Here is a 22,951-nt window from a genome sequence, read left to right as displayed (position 1 = left end):
AGAGATGGCCTTGGTGCACAGAGCTGATAAGCAGACATATGGAGTGCTGACTGATGGTCAATAGTGGAAGTTTATTAACAGCATCAGATTTTTAAAGGGTGAAAGTCATGTGGACATAAGGGAGGAGCGTTTGATGAATTTATGTATCAACAGGAGAGGGAGTTGACATGAGACTATGAGCAGTCTCCTACCCCTGCCTGGAAGTATACAAATTACCAAACATATGCATATGTGTGTGTATACATATATATGTATATTTTATATATGGATTAAATATTCATGTCACCCAGAGTCACTTGCATTTAAGTCCAACATTTTCTATATTCTCCATTGTAAATCTCAGTCCTGTTTCTCAGATTAGACATTTTCCTTCACTTTAATCTTCCATGGGTACACACACACACATAAATATATATATATATATATATATATATATATATATATATTTATATATCTCCACCCTATCTACCTTCTTCCTTCACTCAATTTCGTCTGATGCAAACATCATAGGTTTGTGAGTCTCAAAGGTATGTTTTAGTTAGCACACTCGTGTGACACCTTGTCAAAACAAATGAAAGTTCAAAGCAATTCCGGTGCCACGGACTTGCTGAGGTCCCCTTCTGGTTCCTTTGAAAGGGACCCACCAAATGCTACTCAGGCGGTAGTGCTTCAAAGAGAAAGCCTATTTGTTACCCCTCCAGTCAGGATACTTGAATTCTGCCACTTTTTATCTAAGTGACCTGTATTACAGAATAAACTTGAAAGGAAGTTAGAAACTGATGAGGTAGGTAAGAGCTTCCTGGGACAGACAGAGCCTGAAAGTGACAAGTGAGACTGGTCTCTTGGCTCTTACAGCAGCATGTGCACCCTGCTTCCCCCTTGGAAGATTACAGTGAAGGGAAAGGTCTAATCTGGGAAATATAACTGAGATTTACAATGAAGAATATAGAAATTATTAGACTCAAATGCGGCTGACTCCAGGTGATAAGAATACTTAATCAATATTAAATTCTCAGATATTTTGAAAAATGCATTTAGTCAGGGTTAAATACCTTATCAACAAATACTATCTATTGTTGAGATAAAACTTATGCATATTTTTGCGAAGCCTGACTGTGAATTGCCCCTCATACAAATTTGATCCCATAAACAGGTCTATGAAGTTTTCTGTAGTAATGAAAAGAATAAAATGTGTGGAAGTGACAGCATTACCTCTCAATAACAGTGCGAAACCAACAGTTTCATCAATAGCAGAGGCAAAATCAGAGATTTAACTTTTAGAAATTGAAAAAAAAAAAAACCTTCAGGGCCCGGCGCTGTGGCCTAGCGGCTAAAGTCCTTGTCTTGAATGCGCTGAGATCTCATATGATCGCTGGTTCTAATCCCAGCGGCCCTGCTTCCCATCCAGCTCCCTGCTTGTGGCCTAGGAAAGCAGTCGAAGACTGCCCAAAACCTTGGGACCCTGCACCCACATGGGAGGCCCGGAAGAAGCTCCTGGCTCCTGGCTTCAGATTGGCGCAGCACCGGCCGTTGCAGTCAGTTGGGGAATGAATCATAAGACGGGAAGATCTTTCTCTCTGTCTCTCCTCCTCTCTGTATATCTGACTTTACAATAAAAATAAATAAATCTTCTAAAAAAAAAAAACCTTGAATGTTTTGTTGAATTATTGGATTTATTATCTGTGGAATGTGTGCAATATATATATTGTTTTCCACCTTTTCTTGTTGAATTCATAGATGGACTACTGTGATGTATTAAATGCTAAAGGAAAAGCATGATAAAGTTAATAATAGTTGTAATCTAAAAATACTGAAATATTAATTTAAGACACAAAGCCTTTATCAAATGATTGATTCTTTATTCAATGTCTAATTTTGATACTCCTCATTTTTATATTTTATATTTAAAAATAAACAAAAATACTACAATGCTGAAGGTACTTTTGTGAATAAGTGAGGAGATAACAAAGGAAAATACTGACACACAATTGAACTTAATTTTTAAAATCTGTGTTTTTACACATGTGCAAACATATACAATCAAAGACATTGCAAGTTTAAAGAGGAATTCAAGAGTAAGTGCCAGTAAGTCAACGGAAGGAATAATTATCAAATGCCAGTTGTATTTCTTTTCCCAAAGAAGGTATTTGAAGGTACAATTAGGAATAGGCTATTATTGCTTATGTAAGTCATACACTGATGTACTGAATTGTTTGAGTTATCATCTCATTTTCACCAAACTTAATAAATTGTTATTGTTTGAGTCATATTCATTCTTGTAAGCATGGCAAAACAAATCAATTTTTATTAACTGCCCAAGTGTAATAATGTGTTTTAATAAATAAGCACTTGATTTTCATAAAATGTGGTAGCATATATTAAAAAGGTGACGAACCTTTGCCTCTCTACAAGTCAGTTAAGTACAAGGAAGTCTTTACTTTTGATATGTACTAAATTTACTAAAACTAAAAGTAAGTAGCTGAGTATTGTAGGTTATTTGACATGAGAAGGTAGTGTACATATTATGTCAATTCGATCACATAAACGGTGAATTTTTACTTTGAATAAAAATTTTGGCAGATATGTCTGTAAAAATATTCGTGTATTGTAACCTAAGATTTCATTATTTCAACTTTCATCCTAGGTGAAATTTACCCCAAAATGTATCACATATGTTTCTTCCTGGTGACATACATGGCACCGCTGTGTCTCATGGTGTTGGCTTATCTACAAATATTTCGTAAACTCTGGTGCCGACAGGTATGTAAATATCAGCAATTTTTTAATGTTGTTGATTTTTTTCTTAAATGTTTTTTTCTTAGGATATAATTAAAAACAAAACTTGGAAATGTGTTAAGCCAGTAGACTATGTTCAGAGAAGGACTGTGCTTTCTTCTGAAAGTATAGAGGTCTTCCTCATATGGAAATGTCTGGATAATTTTTAGAGTGGTGTTTAAGCAACACATTTTATAAGCTGCCATAAGTCTTAATTTTAAGCCAAAGTTTAGCCTACATGATTCATTCACTTGACTCTTGTCTACAAATAGCATCACTAATTTTTATGAGAAATAGCAAATTACAATTCCTTTAAATTTTCAAGAAATTGTAAGTCTAGAAGAGTATATTTTTGCTGAGATTTCTGTGTATGGGTTAATTAAATCTTATAGCTAATGATGAGATTTTAGTTTATGGGTTAAATCTGTGCTTTATTTCATTTTTAGAAGACATATTAGGATCCGGCGCAGTGGCATAGCAGCTAAAATCCTCACCTTGAACGCGTCAGGATCCCATATGGGCGCCGGTTCTATTCCCGGCAGCTCCACTTCCCATCCAGCTCTCTGCTTGTGGCCTGGGAAGGCAGTCAAGGATGGCCCAAGGCTTTGGGACCCTGCACCCATGTGAGAGACTGGAGGAGGTTCCTGGCTCCTGGCTTCGGATTGGGGCAGCACTGGCCATTGTGACCACTTGGGGAGTGAAGCAACGGACAGAAGATCTTCTTCTCTGTCTCTCCTCCTCTCTGTATATCTGACTTTGTAATAAAAATAAATAAATCTTTTTAAAAAGAAGATATGTTAGTATTTTTATTAGAACAGCAGATTTACAGAGAGAAGCAGAGACAGATTTTTCCATCCACTAGTTCACTGCCCGTATGGCCACAGTAGCTGGAGCTTAGTTGATCTAAAGCTGGGAACCAAATGCCAAGAGCCAGGAGTTTTTTCCAGGCTTCTTCCAGGTCTCTCATGTGGGTGCAGGAGCCTAAAGCATTAGATCATCTTTTGCTGCTTTTTCAAGCTACTGTCAGGGAGCTGGATTGGAAGTATAGCAGCCAGATGAACTGGTGCCCATATGGAACTGTCTAATCCTCCATTGGAAATGGAGGATTAGACAGTTAAGTGAAAACACCGGCCACTAAATATACTCTTTAAAAGTTTTGTTTATGCAAGAGTTAAAGAATGAAGCAAATTTTGAATTCTAAAGAAGATTTATAGTTACCGAGTTGGGATTACTGCAATTTGTCACAATAATGTTATATCAATGAAGATATGCATTATTTTCTGTTATTCAAGCATCAAACACTTATCCTGTATCTTTTCCATACATATCTTACAAAAAGTTAAGATCCATTGAGAAATGCATATCCTAGACTGTGGGTGTGGAAAGATGCAGAGTCAAAGTACTCTTCATAAATCTAATAAGTACAGAGACTCTGAGCAAGCTGTAATGGAAGAGAATTTAATCCAGGCAAGTAGCATTTACGTTGAATCTTGACAATTCAAACAAAGTCACCAACAAATATTTGCTTAGGCTTTTAAAGATACAAAGACTATCTCATGGCTTCAGGTGTTTTGCACATTGTATTCTTGAAGTTGTTTTTCTTTACCTCTACAATCACATTGCCAATACTTTTAGTTTGTTAGACTTTTAGAAAGCCAGGGTATTTGTATATTCTCTCTGACATCATTTATCCAACTAAAAAGATTGGTTAAAGCCACCTGAATTCATTACAAGGATTTCTTTTTTGTTTTTTAATTTAGTCTTTGAGGATGGGTCTTTGACTTTTATTTAATCCTTGTTATCAGGATTTTTGGAGATCATCTTTCATTAAACAGATATAAGCAGCACTTATATTTTGTAACCTTTTATTTACATGATGTGAAAAATCTCCCACCTGTTTTTTTTGTAAAGCAGCCATTTGTTCCAATACTTTGTATTACCAGAGCAGTATTTATTATAGCATTCTGTTCCCCAGAGGTTTAACTAAAAAGCATATGTGGACTACTGGAATGTATTAAGGGTAACTTTCTACATCTCAATTACAATGTTCTCAGCGCTCCCTGTTCACTCCTGAAGGTAACATGTTTCATTCCCCACAACCTGCCCCTACTCTTGTAACCATTAGTTATCAGTAATTTAGTCCATGGTGTGAAAAGAAAAAACAATTTGTGACAGCAGTGCTGTGTCACTCCTGTTACCTGTCAGGGGTGAGGATCAGGTGCCACTCTCCTCCACGTGTTCCTTTTTACTGAAAGAACTCAGTCTGAAGGAACAGTATTTAGTGGCACATGTCATTCTCAGACCTACAGATGGCACAAAAAAACTGGGGGAAAAGTGTGCTTTCATAAAAACTTCTGTGAGCTCTCATTTGTTGAGTTGGTAACTGTCATGTTATGTCTCTTCACTTTTAATTGATCAAAGTGAGTGTATATAGAAGTTTGACTGTAAAGAATGGACAAATTCCTCTCTGACAGAATACATTATAAGTCATAAATAGATGCATTCCTCCTACCAGCTTGGTATAGATAATCTGGAATGTCAAATTACAGAGAAATCCAGATTCAAGGGCAAATTATATGAATACAAATCTCAACTTTCTCACTGGTTAAATGAATGTTGTCAGTGACTTAAAATTTTTGCCCATTTTTAATTATCTTTTTTTGTCTGTATAGATTTATTCACTAGGTTAGTTGAACGGCAATTGTGGAGAAACACCCACACACAAGTAAAGAGAAAAAGAGAAGTTATTCACCCACTGGTTCACTTCCCAAGTGGCTTCAGCTCTCAGGGTTGTCCCAGCCGAAGCTGAGAGCCAGGAATCCATTATGATCTCACATATGGATGGCAGCAGAGGCCCAGATATTTCTGCAACTTTCCCAGAAATATTAGCAATGAGCTTGGTAGAAAGTGGAGAACTGAACTGACCGTTTGAGATGGGATGCAGACATGCCTCCCATTGAGAATTATGGAGTTAACCTGTACCATTATTCTTTCTCATCATCTTCAAAACAAGGTGGTGTAGGATCCATATCATAAACTTACTTTATAATTAGATGAATTAATTAAAGTGATTTAGGCGTAGAAAGTTTGTTACTTGACCTTTCAAATAGTTTACCTTATATGTCTTAAATGACAGCAGTTATTAAGTGGATGTGTACGGCTTTTTGAAAACAATAACCTGTTCATCGCATTTCATGGAAAGTTGAGGTCAACACTGTGGTTAAGTCACTGCTGGCATGCCAAAATTTCATATGGGCAATGGTTCAGCTACACACTGCTCCACTTCTGATTCGGCTCCTTGCTAACATTCCTGGGAAAACAACAGAGCCAGACATAGTGCTTGTTCCTCCACATCCATCGAGGAAACTGTGAAGAAGCTCCTCGCGCCAAGGTTTGATCTGGCCCAGCAGGGCCATCGTGGCCATCTGGGGAGTGAACCAGTTAATGGAAGACCTCTACCTCTCCTTCCTTCTCTCTGTAACTTTGCCTTTAAATAAATAAAATACATCTTTTTTTTTTTTTTTTGCTTAAGGAAAAATTAGTTGACAGAAGAAATATGGTTCTTAATCTCTTATTCCTTAGTTAACCATGGTCAGCACATATTAGTTGCTTAGTAAACATTTTATTCAAAAAGCTTGGACAGAAGAATGCAAAAATGTTCTGTGAATATTTTTGTAAAAAATGAAATAGGGAAATCTATTCCAGTTAATAAGTGAAAAGTTCTTAGAAAAAATAGATTTTTTAAAAAGTGTTGAAAGAAAAAAATCATTTAATGCTCAGGTAGAAATAGACTTTAATGTTGAGACATAGATTTTCACTAATATATTCAAGTGTTATACTTATTAGATAATTGCATTATATAGTAAACATGTATATATATATATATGTATACATATACATGTTTATTACCTTATTTACAAACTAAAAAAACTTTAAAACTGCCTGAAACTTATTTGTGTCTGTTTTTTTTACCATAGTAGTCCCAAACTGAGTATCTTTCACAAAAATAAAATTACCAAAAATGTTTGCTGAAAAAATGATGACTACTAAATCCAAAACAACTTTTATCTTCTTTATTTTAGCCTCTACAATCTGACACAAATTTAAAATTGTTCTAAGGATTTAGAAGTAATCCACATTCTTTCGACACATTTTCTTGCTTATCCCAAATCATATGATGCAACAGATATGCAGCAAAACTGTTCAGCTGTGAGACTAAAAACACTTGGAAAACATACTGGAATGGGAAAATAGCAAGTTCAGCCGGGCTCACTTTTGCACCCACAATAAAGTAAATTAATCCCAAATGGGTCATTCTGCAGATCTCTACTTGAGCAACTCTCAGCTTCTGTTAGTGTTTATAAACAGAACTCTACATCAAATGAGCCATCAAATAAAGAACCTATTGTATTTGCTTTAAATTAGATGTATGCAATCTGATACATACTTTTGAATTAGTAGGTTTGACAATACTAGGGATCACACAGTTTATGCCCTTGTTTGACTTCCTCAAGAACTTCCAAGTTTCTCTAGAACAATTAACTAATTCTTAAAATTTCCTTAACTAATTCTTAAAATTCTTCTTGGCACTGTGTCTTAGAACTATATCAAACAAGAAATCACTAGATAATTTCCTAAAACTTATACTCTTCTTAGAATTGTTAACTTAGTATCTTGCTTGGCTCCGTATCAAGAGTTCTTTCCAGTTCTGAGCTTTTACATAATTCAACACTCAAGTAATAGTCATCAGTGCAGTGTATTCTATTGCAAAATATTTAGCGGGTACCTGCAATGTACCAGGTACTGTGTAGCACTGTAGGGAACTGTAATGAAAGTTGGGTTTGGAAACTACATTTCTTTTATTTACTTGTGAGGCAGAGTTAGCAGGGAGAGAGAGAAAAAGAAAGAGACCTTTCTTTCATGGGTTCACTCTACTGATTGCCGAAATGGCCAGTGCTGGGCCTGGCCACATCTAGCAGCCAGGAGCTTCATCCAGGTCTCCCACGTGGTGGCGAGGAGGTGGATTGGAAGTCGAATAGTCAAGTCAGGAGCTGTTACACAGTGGGATGCTGGCATTGCAGAGAGTGACACAGCATGAGTCCTTGGCTGTGATGTCTCCACTCCCCAACTATTTGAAGGAAATTAGTCTTCTTGGCTTTCACTTCAATCTGTTTTGTAGCCCTCTATTTTTAAAAAATTCTTCAAAGAGATCTAAAATATATTAAGTAATGAATTATTAGATCATTGACTTGAGATATTTTGATTGTTCATAAGCAACTGAGACCATAAATGTGCTTTTACTTCTGTTTTTCCTGTATCTCATGGGTTTTGAAATATTGTTTTTATTTTCAATCACTCAAAAAAGTGTTTTTTTCTTATCAATTTTTTAGTGACACATAGGTCATATAGTAGCATCATTTTCTTCAAGAAGGATTTTGATTTTCTTTTTCATTTCTTCAGCAACTCATCAATCATTCAGTAGCATGTTTTTTAACTTCATGTTGTTAATTTTCTCTACTTCTTTCTATTGTTGATTTTGCTTCATGGCTTTTAATTTAAGGGCATGTGTAGTAACTATATAATAGAGACTATCACATCATCCAGATACAAAGAAGTATGCATCTATGCATTCAAATCAAAGATAGACTTCCAACGAAAATGTTAAATATATCTTGACTATAGGATGCTGGACTCTTTGCCATTGTCTATACCTACAATGGCAGGATACACTCAAATAACACAATGATGGACTTTTGACTGCTTATACAAGAGTATAGTATTGTAATAATATGGGGGAAATAAAAAAGGGAGAGGGGAAATCCTAGCACCTGTGATCTGCATCATAAAATAATACATTTTTAAATCTATAATAAAAATAATATTAAGTAATGACAAAGGTGTCTAGCTTAAGCAAAAGAATAACAGATTATAATTGCAAAGAAAGAATGAGGACATAATAACTAAAGCCCATACAAAGAAATGAATAGCTTCAATAAAGACAATGAGCAAGTTAAATATATAAGACAGTAAAAACATTTTTTTGCTTCTGAATTTTTTCTCTCTTGCCAGAATTAAAAGATAATTGCATGAAACTTAGCTGTATAGCTATGGAGATTTGGTGTATGATACATAAATGTTTAATTACAAAGAAGTAAAAGGGAATACAGATATATTAGGGCACAGTTATTGAATGTCATTAAAACTAAGTTGACCTTAATCAAAAAAAATTAGATTAAGCTGTTCATAACACTCCCAATTGTAATCATTCAGAAAATACTTTGCAAGTAGTTAAAGAAATCAGAATTAAAGTTATATGTTATCACAATATCCAGATGACACAAACTAAAGTTGTAATGAAGGAATAGAGTACACATACTTTATAGAGAAAATAATTAGGAAACAACATATAAATTATACCTTCTCAACTATGTAAATGATAACTTCTTAGTTACATTGATTATAAATAAAATCTTAATATGGAAATGAAAGAATAGTTAGAACATTATCAAAATTAAGTAATTTCTGTGCTTCAAAATATGTCAAGAAGAAATTTAAAAAGATACTCCAAAGAATGGCAGAACATATTGACAGACCATGTATCAGTTGAGAGGTTTGTATGCAATAGAATATACAGTAATTCATAAGAATCAAGAATTAAAATAAATTAACAAATTAAAAATGGGCAAAGAGGCAGCAGTTTGAACTAGAACTTGAGTGTTTGGGTTTGAATCCCTGATCTTTTCCCATTTCTAGCTTCCCACAGTATGCACACCCAGAGCAATAGCAGGTGGCTTACTAAGGAGGATGCTTGCATCTCATTTAGGAGATCTAAACTGAAATCCTGGCTGCTGGCTTTGTTTTAGAGTGAACCCAGTAATTGTGAAAATGTGGGCAGTGATTAAGCATGTGGAAATTTTCTCATGTTCTTCTCCAAGCCAAAGCTTGTAATAACTAGACAAAAATGAAGCAGGAGTTTGGCCTTGCAGTGAAGATCCCCGTGTTTTCACAACAGAGGAACTGGGTGCCCCTGAGAGGTCCTGGCTCCAGGTCATGACTTCAGTATATCACTAACTCAGACCCTGACATGCAGCCAGTGATGGCTGATGCACCTGACTTACTGTCACACATGTTGGAAATCCAGAACAAATTCCTGGCTCCTGACTTCGGTCATGCCCAGATGCAGCCTTTGCAGACATTTGTGAGGTAAAACCAGTAAACCAGTATATTGGAGCACTATCTCTCTCCCATTCTCTCTTTCTCTTTCAAATAAGATTATATACATATATAATATAAGACTATGTACATAAAATTTATATTAACAAAGAAATCTTCAAAGTTGAAAAATCTCTTCAAAAATTTACTCAACGTCATTAAACATTAGAGAAATGCAAATAAAAAACATCGCAGGAACACCTCTTCAGATTCAGTAGATGATCAAAAATTAAAAATGGAAGACAGAAAAAATGATGATGATGTGGAGTAATTGAAATCCTTATGTTTTGCCTAGTGGCCATACTAAATGATGCAGCTGATTAGAAAAAACAAGGTAGTTACCCAGAATTATAATCAATTTATGCTATGACTTACAATAATAATTGCTAGGAATATTTTCAAGAAAGCTGAAACAATGCTCACATAAAACTTGAATAAGGATGTTCAAACCAACGTAATTCATAGTAGTCCAAGGAATACAACAAGGATGGTTTTCTAATAATGGATGAAAATATTAAATAAACTGTGTCATATGCATATAATGTAGTATTATCCAGCTTTATAAACCTATGAAGTAAATTATATGTGCTACAACATAGGTGAGTCATGAAAATATTATGCTACATGAAAGAATCAAGACAACAGAGCTATATATTTTGTGATTCTGTTTATGAGAAATATTGAAAATAGGAAAAGTTAAAGAGCCAAAGTTTCATGCTTGGCAGGGGCTACAAGACTGGACAACGGGAAATAATTGCTAATGACTTTTTTTAAAAAAAAAAGATTTATTTATTTTTATTGCGAAGTCAGATATACAGAGAGGAGGAGAGACAGAGAGGAAGATCTTCCGTCTGATGATTTACTCCCCAAGTGACCACAACAGACGGTGCTGCGCCTATCCAAAGCCGGGAACCAGGAACTTCTTCCAGGTCTCCACGCGGGTGCAGGGTCCCAAGGGTTTGGGTTGTCCTCCACTGCTTTCCCAGGCCACAAGCAGGGAGCTGGATGGGAAGCAGGGCCGCTGGGATTAGAACCAGCAACCATATGGGATCCCTGTGCATTCAAGGCAAGGACTTTAGCCACTATGCTATCACACCAGGCCCAGCTAATGTCTTTTAAATTTCTTTTTTAGGGTGATGAATATTTTCTGATTTTGGATAGTGATTATATGATTGTTGCAACACTCTATGAATATATTAAAATTGCTAAGCTGTGCTCCTTCCGTTAATTATATTTCAGTAAATTTATTTTTTTAAAAAATGGGTATGTTAAACTAAAAATAATTTTAAAATATAATTTTCTTTAGGAAAGTTTTCCGATATTGTTGGGGAAGGAAGCCAGGTTATATACATAGTTTGGCATGATGTTCTGAAAGTGTGTAGTAGAGAATCTCCAAGATTTGTTTATGAGTGAAAATTTTGCGGTCCACAGGGGTGCAGACGTGAGACAATCTAGTCAATAAAAATCATGTGTCAGATTTCAGAAAGGCAAGTGGAATCAGTTTCTGCCGAGGAGTTAATACAGTGAGGGGCGGGATTATTTTGAGAGAATGAGTCTGGTGTGGGCAAGGGACAGGAATCCGACCTTAGGGCTGGTGGCAATCTTTGGGGACAGTCTCGTCTAAGAATCAGGAACAGTATTTGTATCCAATGTGTGTAAAATTTGTAAGTAGAGTTATATATTCTGAGAATGGAAAGCCTGTATAAAGAAAATTGTTACAGTCTGCATCATAAGAATTTAAGGTATGGACCATAATATCAGAGCAGAGTCAAGGTCAAGAAAAGTTTCCTGAAGTCACGAGTATTGGAACATAATCCTCATCAAATGACGCTGGGTTTGAGAAACAAGAAAACGTTCCTTGGCAAATGCAAGAATGTAAATCAGGCTGTAGGGCTATAACTATATTTTATTAGATACCTGAATGTCTAAGTCAGGATCTACATCTGATTTTTCTCTTTTGTGCTGTATCTGAGCTTCAGGTAGGAAAGTTGTGACAGTGGCTCTGATGCAAATAGTCACTTCCAGTCTATCCTGTTTCTCAGATGTGTTGTTCCAATCCTTTTTTCCTCATACAGCCAAGGCTAGTGTGGGAGGAGTGGGTACAAGAAATTGGGCCTCAGGTTGCTCTCTTAAAATTGCTGTTGAAGTGTGAGCGCACATCAGTGATTCTGAGAGTAAAAACAGATAAAAGCCTGCCAAATTCCACCAAATACGAGAAAAGGAATTCCCACCACTTCTCTATTCAATGATCTCCTTCCACTCTTGATACTCTTGGTTGAAAGCAATTTGGGGAGATCAATGTTTTATCTGGAAAATGTTAGTCACCACTCTGTTGAATCATTCTGATTTTTCACAACAATATGTACAAAACAGCAAAATCAAGTAATACACAGGCATTCAGGTCTTTGATAGAACAGTTAACAACCAGAATCCAAATCCATGTATTCATACCTGCTTTACTCTCGTATTGACACTTGCACTTTACAGAAGAAAGAAAATATTTAAAAATAAATTGGTGGGTGTTATCCTTTTCTTTGTCAAGAGAATATCTTTAAGTCAATAGGGCAGGTTTGGAAAACCAAAGGCAAAAGTAAAGAACATCCAAGTAAAATAACAACAGAAGACTAAATCAATGAACAACCCATTGCTAAAATGACAGGACCAAATTACCACCCATTCATATTAACCCTGAATGTAAATGGCTTCAAATCATCAACCAAACATCATAGATTAGTAGACTGGATTAAAAAACAAAATCCATCTATTTGTTGCCTACAGGAGACACATTTCACCAACAAAAATCACTAGAAACTGTATCTCATAGATTTTGATTTTTTGTGTTAGTTTCATCTCTTCAAAATCCTTCCTTCTGATTAAATTTTTCAGTGACTCAGATCATACAGTAATATCAGTTTCTTCAATAAGGTTCTTGACTTTCTTTTTCATTTATTCAGCGACACATGAGTCGTTCAATAGCATGCTATGCAACTTTATGGTATTGTTAATTTCCTTTTTTCTTCTGTTGCTGATTTTGCTTTGTGGCTTTTCATTTAAGGGAATGTATAGTAACTGTGTAATGGAGACTATCATATCTAGCAGCATGTTATTTAACTTCATAGTGTTGCAAATTTCTGTTTTTCTTCCTGTTGTTGATTTTGTATTATGGCTTATCATTTAAGGGGATGTATAGTAACTATGTAATGGAGACTGTCATATCCAGATATGAGGATACAATGCAGTATGCATTTTTACTTCCAGTCTAAATACGGAGTCCTAATGAAACTGTTTACTATAATTTGACAATAGGATGCTGGACTCTGCCATTGTCCATGCCAGCAATGGTGGACATATGACTGTGTATGAAGAACTAAACTATAGTAATGATATAGGAGAACTCAGTGAGGGGCTGGAGATTAGGGAGGAGGGATAAGGGAAATCCCAGAGCCTGTGGAACTGTATCAAAAAAGGATAATTATAAGAAGAAAAGAAGTAAATTTTAAAAAAATAAATTGAATATCTATATAATAAAAATAATCATTACTTTTCTCAGATCATCTTACCTATGGGCATCAGTCTGTAAGATGAAATATGTATTAAAGCATTTTACAGAAAAAAAAAAGGAGACCAAAGTTTCGTAGATGGAGTTGAGCTTGTTAAACAAATATGTACCCAACGAGTGTTAGTGAATGACTAAACACTCAGGGAAGGGGGAAGAGGAAGAGACTTGCCTCCTGCAGCAAACAATTGTTAAGTGCTAAAAATGTGTCATCCAAACATCAGACTTTTCCAGCTACTAGTTAAACTCCTTGCTTCTCTTTGAAAATGGAATCCATAACTTCTACTTCCGGTCTCCTTTCCTTCTGACTCAATGAATTCTCTCGGTCCACTGTGTTCGGGCTCCAAGTTCCATCCCAACAATGAGCCAGCTTTCATTAAAACTGCCAATGATTTCAAAGGAATGATGTCCTGAAGTTTTCTAGATTTCTCTTTTGGTGACAATAAGTAGTATTCTTCAAGGTTTCATTGAATAGTCTCTTCCCACAGCCCAGTTCTGTGTCTTTTTACTTCCCTTCACTTTAAGGGATTATTGTCTCTTTCGTGAATATTGAATATTTTTCCTTCACAACTCCATATAGCATTTTAGGTGGTTTATAGAAGACTAATCCTCCCATATACATATACACTTACAAAAACATGCCATATCTTTCAAAAATCTTGAATCAAATCATAGGTCATCTAAGATTTCAAAACTTATTTGGCTATACTGTGCATGTTCTTTAAAAAATTAAGTAAATCAATTAAATATATTGCTGTGATTTTGAATTGGATCAATTGCATTCACTCTACAGATCAATTTGAAAAGATTACCTGATTCACAATACTGTAGCTTCCAGTCCATATTTATGTTGAATTCATTCATTAATTTAGGTTTGCTTTACTATCTCATTACCTCCTAGCCATGTTTCATAATTTCCAGTTTACATATTCTTGCCAACATATTTTTAAGTGTAAGCCTAAATTATGTTCTTTAATGTTAAAATAAATGTTTTCTAATTTAATGTTCCGTTTGTTTATTGCTATGGTATTTTATACAACTGATCCTTGTTTAGACTATTGTGACCTGCATCTTGCTAAGTATTTTTTTTTCCCCGTAGGAGGCTTTTTGTAGATTCTTTGGGAGTTTTTTGCAGAGAAAATTTTCTTGTCAATGAAATAAATCTTTATGGCTTATTTGTTTGTTTCTTTTCCATGTCTTCTTTGGCTAAAACTTGAATAGAAGTGGTGAGAGAAGAATTCATTGCCTGTTTTTTGTTCTGCAGAAGAAAATGCTCACCTTTTACCATGGATAGCTAATGTCTTCATAGATAGCACTTATCTAATTCAGAAAGTTTTCTTGTATGATTGGATTGTTGAAAGTTCTATTATAACTTGGTGTGGATCTTTTTCCAATTCTTTCCTTTATCTAACTACATTTTAGGTTATTAATATAAATAAGATTGATTGCTCAATTTTAAATCCAACATTGTATTGCTAGAATCAATTGATCAAATAGCATTATATTTTTAATATATATTTCTGGTATAATATATTTCAAATATATATATATATAAATAATTTGAATTGACTTTTTAAAGGAGTCTTATTGGGATAATTGTAATCTCATGAAATTTATTGAGATTCTATGAATTTTGTAGAAAAAGAAGTGTGAATAAGACTTTGTTACTTAATTTTTGCTGTTTGAGAGAATCTGATAATCAGTCAATCTAAGCCTGGAGATGCAAGAAAATTTGTTAATATTGTACAATGTCAATTTTTTGGTAGTGTTTGTCTTTCAAAGAATTTTTCCATTTTATGTGCAGTGGAAAATTCATTGCCCTTCTTCTCCTTTCAAAATCGGTAACATATCTGCCCTTCAATCATGCTCATAAATACTTCTTAAGACACGACAGGGTTCCAGATCAGTTACCAACATGATGTTACTAAATGTTTTGGGTGGCAATACTACTTTCAGAATGTATTTTCATATTAAATGTGAGTTATAAACTGACTTAGGGCAGAGAAATGAAAGTATTTGACTTTCACAGTCATAGTTTATTGAGCCACCACTGGCATGACAGGGAATAGATCCTCCCGTAGTGACAGCCTCCCAGGCTGGATCACTAAAAATCTTTTTGTATAATTGTTACTACTTTTGTATAGCTGCCTTGTTTAACTGTTTTTGTGTAACTATTACTGCTTTTATGTAACTAGCCTTACATTCAAAAATTAACTGATTTGTATATCCCATTGTGCTTAAGTTTAAGATAAATGCTTTGCATTGGTAAAAGAAAAAAAGATGAGCTCTGCAGTTAAGAATTCAAATTCTGACTTCACACTCATTAAAGATAAGATATGGATATTGATTCAATCCTAAGTGCTTGAGCTGTAAAATCTGCTTAATAGGATTTCTAATCAGCTACTTTTAGGGATGCATTAAATATTATTCAAAATTATGCTTAGTAATTCTGGGTATTTAGTTTCTCTGAACAGGTTATCAATGGAGACCTTTATCTGTTGTCAAAATGAGTATAAGACTACACATCTCTACCCTTATCCAGGTCATAAGATAAAAAAGAGATCACTACTTGAAAGTTTGTTTTTCTGATTGCAGGAATCATGGCTCTGATTCTGATTACTGCCCCTCGTTATGGGTCTGTTCTTCAGGGGAACATTCAATGACAGAATCATCTCTGAGATCAGTTAGAAAAACAGCTGAAGACCATTTAGCACACTCACAGGGTTTTCATGCTATTTCTTCTGGAACTTTTCAACATTCATTGCTGCCTCTTAGGATTTTTGTTTTGTTTGATTTGCTTTGTTTTAAAATTACTGTTCTAACAACAGCGCCTTAGAAGAGAAGGTGTTCTCAGCTGCTATTCCCATCCCCATCACCAGACAATAGACAAAAAGATTAGGTTGGACTATGACTAAGTGAAGTTGTGGTACACATGACAGGATAGAAAGAAGCAGTCTGTCAGCTGTTTCCTATTTAAGGGTACGTTTTGCATTAAGGTCTTGTCTCCAAGAGATGAGATGGTCAAAGGGCACATCATATTAATTTGTCTGTGTGGACATCAAAGTGAAATTCTGTCCTCAATTTAAAGACTATCTAATGGACTTTGATCTCATGGTGTAAAAAGCAACAGAATCCATCTCACATCCATTTGGCGAGACCACAGGGACACATCGTTCTGTCCTGGCTTCCACTGCAGAGATAAAAGTAACAGCTGAATAATCTTAATAGAACCAAAGCAGCATTATGGTGTACTTGTTGACACATTTTCCTCTTAAAAAATTGTACAGGGTGAATGTTATTGTTTTGCTCATGAAACCCTATCAATCTTCATGAGCTTATAATTAAGAAAATATCATACTTGGCGGGACTCCCTGCTATTATCAAATAAATACTTTGAAAAGAAATGGAAAAGTACAAGTCGTGTAACAGTTTTTAATTTTTTTTTTTTTTTTACCATTTCTAGCTATTTGGAATATCAATGTAAAGACCACAAGGCACTCTTAGAGTTTTGTGTGCATTTTAAAGGACTTAACAGCAAAATGGGCTTCAAGACATTTCGTATTCACAAATAACAAATAAGATAGAATGCATGTGTGTGTGTGTGTGTAAATGTATTTCCCTTTCATTAAAATGTTTTCTTCACACAAACCTGAGAGACAGAAAATCTTATAACCTCAAAACACCAGTCAGGAGTTGATTCCTATCTTTATATCTAACAGCAGATGGCAGTGTTGAAACATGAAAAAATTCATATGCGTGGCTTCCTTACCTGCTAGGTTTTCATACTTTTAAGACATATCTGAGTTGATCCAGAATTCCTAATTCGGTTGTCTTCCTTTTAGCATTCTCACTCTCCAGTTCTTATTTCCCCTCTTGTAAGTGGACATATTCTCCACTTGCAATTGTCTTTAAGACTTGACAAATTTATGATGTTTTAAAGTGCTTCCATCCGGACACCTAGCCTGAAGGAAAGTCAAAAACCTGCTCCATTCCACCAACGTCCTGGGGAAACTGGCACCCCCCAGACCTGCCGAGGCTGGCACACCTTCCTGGGTCTTCTAACTACTTCTCCAAAGTGGAACTTTCCTAAGTCAAATAGCAACAAAGGATCCCCTTTCCTTTCAGATCCCTGGAACATCTTCTGTAGTTCAGAGACAATGGAAGCCGTCACAGCCCGTTTCACAGTCTCGCATGCCAGTCCAGCAGACCAAGTCCCGGATTAGCGCTGTGGCTGCTGAAATAAAGCAGATCCGAGCCAGGAGGAAAACAGCCCGGATGTTAATGGTTGTGCTTTTGGTGTTTGCAATTTGCTACCTACCAATTAGCATCCTCAATGTGCTGAAAAGGTAAAATTCACCTACTATTTGAAAATAAAGTTGTTTTTCCTTTCTTGGTTAATAATTAAGTATTTTCTTTCAAGCCAGGGAGAAATACTACATTTTCTTGATAGGTACCTTACAGGCCAAATGACTGGATGATGTTGTTACCTCTTGTCCATGCAGATTCTCTGTTGAATGGCAGACAGAAAGCAGATGTTCCCAAACTCTTGGCACTAACTGCTAAGCCTTCCATGCAGCAAAGCATTTTAACGTGAAATAAACAAACAAAAACACCAGTATTTTCAGCTTAGAGGTTTTTTTTTTTTGATGAGATGAGGAAAAAAAGATTTCCCAGAAGTTCTCAAAGTCATTGGCAATTGTGACAAAATTCTGTGTAAGAATTGAAAAGATGTAATGATGTTTTGCTTCAAACAGAAAAAAAAAAAGCAATCAAAGCAGATGCTGCATGTTCAATATAAAACCAGAAAGAGAACACATGCTTCAAAGTCACTGGATCAAGCTCAAGGTGAATATTATTAAAAAATAATTTCACAATTTTTCAGTGAGAGGAAGGATGTAAAATTTTACAACTGGAAATTTTACAACTATTAAGTCCAAATAATTGAACAATAACATGAACAACAGAGCCTGAGATTCACACTGAACCTCATGACCAACCAAATTTATTGGAAATTATCAACGCTGTCGTACAGAAACTGGTCCCAAGACAATGCTAATTCTGTTTATTATGAGCTTCAAACTTAAACCCAGAATTGTTCCTCCTACTTTTCCCTGATTCGGAGTCAATATCATATTCCTCACAGCTGGGGACTCTAGAGAGAGACAGCCTTGCTTGGATTCCAACTAAAGGTGGTAAACCCAGCTGCAAAGATTTCACATTCCCTTTGGCCCGTGTTTTTGATTATTTAATGGCTTTTTTTCAACAGCGAAGAAATGGAAAATGAACTTTTGTCACAGCCGAAGTGTAAGATTTCTGGCACCTTGATTCCTTGAGGAAGAAAGGAATGGTTTTGTCCTTCATATGTTCTCATGCTTCCCCTCTTATTCTTTTTTCTTGCTCACAGCAATATCATATAATTATGTTCTTGTGCTAGATTGGGTTCCTTGCTCTTAAAAATGAAGCCTGAAGAAGCTGAGTACGGCACCAGATGGGTTTTCATCTTTCTTTTGTTTATTGCTTTACTCTCCAGAACTGCTGGTTTGGCATTTCTACACCTCAGCACTTACAGCTTTCTTTCACTCGTATCCAAGCGCCTAATTTATATACTTGGACATTTCCTTCCTTTCCAAGGAAAACAAATAAATTTTAAGGAGAAAATTCATGTTAAATTTTAAATATTTTCAAGTTTTTGTACATTCTGCCTGTTTTTACAGCTTAAAAACATAAAATGACTTGGAAAATTGGTTTTATCATAGATTTTTTTTCCTTGAAGTGATCATGTCTAGTTTTACCCTCACGTCCTAAAGTGGTTCTCCCTCTTATATTACAAACAAATAAAATTCCTAACTTCCTTCTTTGAAACTTGAATTTTTGCTTGAGTTGTCAAAATCAACCTCATATCATTTCTGGTTTGTCCAAAATTTCAAAGCTATTTCTAAATGAAGGCTTATAATGAATAATGTATTTCATATTCCATATTGTCTCACAGTATTTTTATTAAAAACTGGTTATCTATAAGAGCATCACTTTTTTCCAGAGAAAATATTTTTAGCATATGTATTATTACTGAAATAAAAGATTAAGATTGGACAAAAATCATGCTCTCAATGATAGCGCCCCCAGCAGATAACACATTATGAACATTGATCTGCAAACTTACAGTGCAAGCTAAGTACTACAGGTTAGGGAATACGTGTGATGAATTTGATACATATGATATTTTGACTTTGGAACAAATCTTAAGTCTCTAAGGTTGCCACATTAGAATATTTTAGGGTATAGTATGTTACATGAAAACTTGAAGCTTATGAGTTTTAAGAAATTTCTGTGATTATGTCTACTGAAAATAATAATTCTTCTCTGATAAAGAAGTCCAAGAAGTGAAATTTCAACAAGGCCAGGAATATCGGAATTAAGCAAATTTAATACTTTCATCCATGCACAAATGAAAGTAATACTTACAGACTTCCTCTCATTGACTGCTTTTCAAAGATCCATATAATAATAAATACAATATTTTCTATTATATTTAAGAAACAAAATGAAATATGATACATATGTTCAACTACTGTATTTTTATCTGCACAAAGCATTTTATTTGCTGTTTGCATGAGTAAGTAATGCTCTTTCTCTAACCTGATTGAACTTTTCTTTTACAAATCGTGCCATGGTATGTCTACTCAGATAGGGGCTTTGTTCTAAAGGAACTACCCCATGGTTCACCAACCAGTATTCAGCACTGGTAGTAAAGGATGTGGTGTAAGGCAGCTTGCATCAATAGCTTTGCTCACCTTGAATTTGATAATGGAAAAGGTACTTTCTTAAACACACTGTGTTTTCTCTTGCTATTTCTTTCTTTCCAGAGTATTTGGGATGTTCGCCCACACAGAAGATAGAGAGACTGTGTATGCTTGGTTTACATTTTCACACTGGCTTGTTTACGCCAATAGTGCTGCGAACCCAATTATTTATAATTTTCTCAGTGGTGAGTTTTCAGTTATTTCTTTTATAAGTCAAAGTTTTTACCAAGGATTAGGGATCAATGACCAGAGGGTTGCAATACTCTTGAAATATATGACAAACTTAACTGATTGCTAAAACACTTTTTTCCTAATCTGATCTATCTTTTATTTTGCAATTTATGAGAGGGATTGCATGCAATCTAACAAAGAAAATCATCTGAGCTTTTCCTCTGCAAATCTAAGCTGCTTAAGAGAAAAGTTAAAATCCTAAGTAAGTAATGTAAAATCTTGAGTGCCATGCTTTAAAATTGTAATTTACAAAAAATATAAAATATTTTTGTCTCTTTTGCATTTCTATATTATCCCTTCTCCAAAATTTAGAGGCTAATTGAGGTTAAGTTGGAGTCTTTCTGTTTAGAAATTCACTATTTGCATTTCTCTTGTGGGTAACATCTCAGGTTTGTCTCAAGACTTCTGATCACAAAATTTATTTATAAATAACAAAACACATTCATATGATCATGTAATCAATATAATTATAGAAATTTAAATAAGTTGACTTTTTAAAAGATTGATTTTTATTTATTTCCTTGAAAGTCAGTGACACAGTGAAGGAGAAAAGGAGAGAATGAGATCTTCTGGTTTCGTCCTAAATGGCTGCAATATCCAGGGGTGGGCTAGACTGAAAGGAGCAGGAAGCCCATCTGTTCTCCCACATGGGTCACAGGTGCCCAGGTAGTGGGCCATACTGTACTTTCCCAGGGACATTATATCAGGGAGCTGGCTCTGAAGTGGAGCAGCTGGAGCCAGCCTCAATGATTTGGCATTCAATGTCATCATCTTAGGCAGCAGTTTAACCCACAGTGTCACAATGCCAGCTCCTAGACATTATTGCTGTGTTTATATTTACCTGACTTCTAGATACTTTTTGTTTCCATTACATTTTCTTCATCTCCAGTCTATTGGCTATTTCCCTTTTCTTTCTTTTTTCCAAATTTGCAGTGACTTCATAGGGGAGAATGGCGATTTATTTTATTGCACACTGAATAAATGATATGTGCATCTTCAACCATCAACTTTGACCTTCATTTTTAAGAAATAATTTTGTCTTTATAAAAATAATACTCAGTGACCTAAGTTTTGTATCTTAAATTATGGAAACACAATTTATTAGGAAATTGAAGGGACGAGCACTGGAAGCCAGAATGCCTGGATGAACTCAATGTTCTAGTATGAAGAGTGAGGCAAAGTTAGGGCAGGCAACTGACAGCTACGGAGAACCTGCTAGGTGCCTGCCATTCCCTCAGGCCTTAGACTGCTCCTCTTCTCCTGCATGCTTCTGTAACCCAGAGAGAAAGCAGGGTGTGTCCTAACATTGCAAGAGAAGTGTTGTAAGCTTTTTCACTTTTGCAGTTCTAGAATGTCCCTGCCATTTAAAGATATAGAATACCTTCTAAAATTTTTCCCTTCCAGGTTTTTTTTTTTTTTTTTTTTGGTTTTGCTTAGTAAGATTATGGAACTGGAAGCTTTCCAGATATTTAGAAACCATTCCCTGGATAGTTTCTTGAGGTGGGGGTGTCAGTACTAGTAGAGGCAGGAGTAACCTCTATAGAGTTTTCACTATTACTTTTTCTGTTTTTTTTTTTTTTTTTTATATATGGGACACCTCTGTGTATCTTTTTTCTCATGATCATTTTTATGTTAAAATATAACAACAGTCACGAACACATCTGCTGTAACTACAAAGCACTGAAGCAAGCTTCATGAGTCACAGGCGAGGAGCAATCTCGTTCTGGCATAGGAATTGTGCGTTGTTTTTAGAGTCTACCAAACTTCCAATAAACTCAATTTCCTCTTCCGATGTTCCCCATCTTTGAGGAAAATTACACCTCATTGTTAGCTTGGCTCAAGGGAGCAACTCAGTTGTACCCTGCTCGTTACTTCCTCAAACAGTTCTGAATACTTCCTTTTCCTTTCATTTTTCTCGGTTTGCCAGGAAAATTTCGAGAGGAATTTAAAGCTGCGTTTTCTTGCTGTTGCCTTGGAGCTCACCATCGCCAAGAGGACCGGCTCACCAGGGGCCGAACCAGCACAGAAAGCAGGAAGTCCTTGACCACACAGATCAGCAATTTCGATAACGTATCAAAACTCTCAGAGCAAGTTGTGCTCACGAGCATAAGCACACTCCCAGCAGTCAATGGAGCAGCGTCGCTTCAAAACTGGTAGAATATTCATATGACAAGGATACCTGAGTAAAAGTAACATTTTAAAAAATCTCCACAAAGAAAGAATTTATTATCTAAATGATCTGAAGCTAAATTTCTTGTGGTTCTTCTTTTTTTTTTAATTAAATGTTCTTCAGAAACTAAAACCAAAAAAAGGTCAGTTTTAAATAATTTTTGACTGAAGTGTTTTAGAAGTTTAACCTACACCTGAACTTACATAA

At 35.3% G+C, this 22,951-nt stretch overlaps 1 protein-coding gene across 1 annotated transcript in view; it reads left to right on the top strand.

Moving 5' to 3' along the window:
- The window catches only part of HCRTR2 (hypocretin receptor 2), an 86,333-nt gene extending 63,602 nt beyond the window's left edge, over positions 1 to 22,731 (top strand). Inside the window, exons 4-7 of the mRNA XM_058671840.1 lie at positions 2,645 to 2,760; positions 17,669 to 17,889; positions 20,407 to 20,528; positions 22,502 to 22,731. Coding sequence (XP_058527823.1) covers positions 2,645 to 2,760; positions 17,669 to 17,889; positions 20,407 to 20,528; positions 22,502 to 22,731 — 689 coding nt within the window. The remainder of the gene's footprint in view (positions 1 to 2,644; positions 2,761 to 17,668; positions 17,890 to 20,406; positions 20,529 to 22,501) is intronic.
- The last annotated feature ends 220 nt before the right edge of the window (positions 22,732 to 22,951 follow it).

This window comes from Ochotona princeps, chromosome 1 (assembly GCF_030435755.1).
Source record: "Ochotona princeps isolate mOchPri1 chromosome 1, mOchPri1.hap1, whole genome shotgun sequence".
Classification (NCBI taxonomy): domain Eukaryota; kingdom Metazoa; phylum Chordata; class Mammalia; order Lagomorpha; family Ochotonidae; genus Ochotona; species Ochotona princeps.
This window is presented reverse-complemented; position numbering and strand designations above follow the sequence as displayed.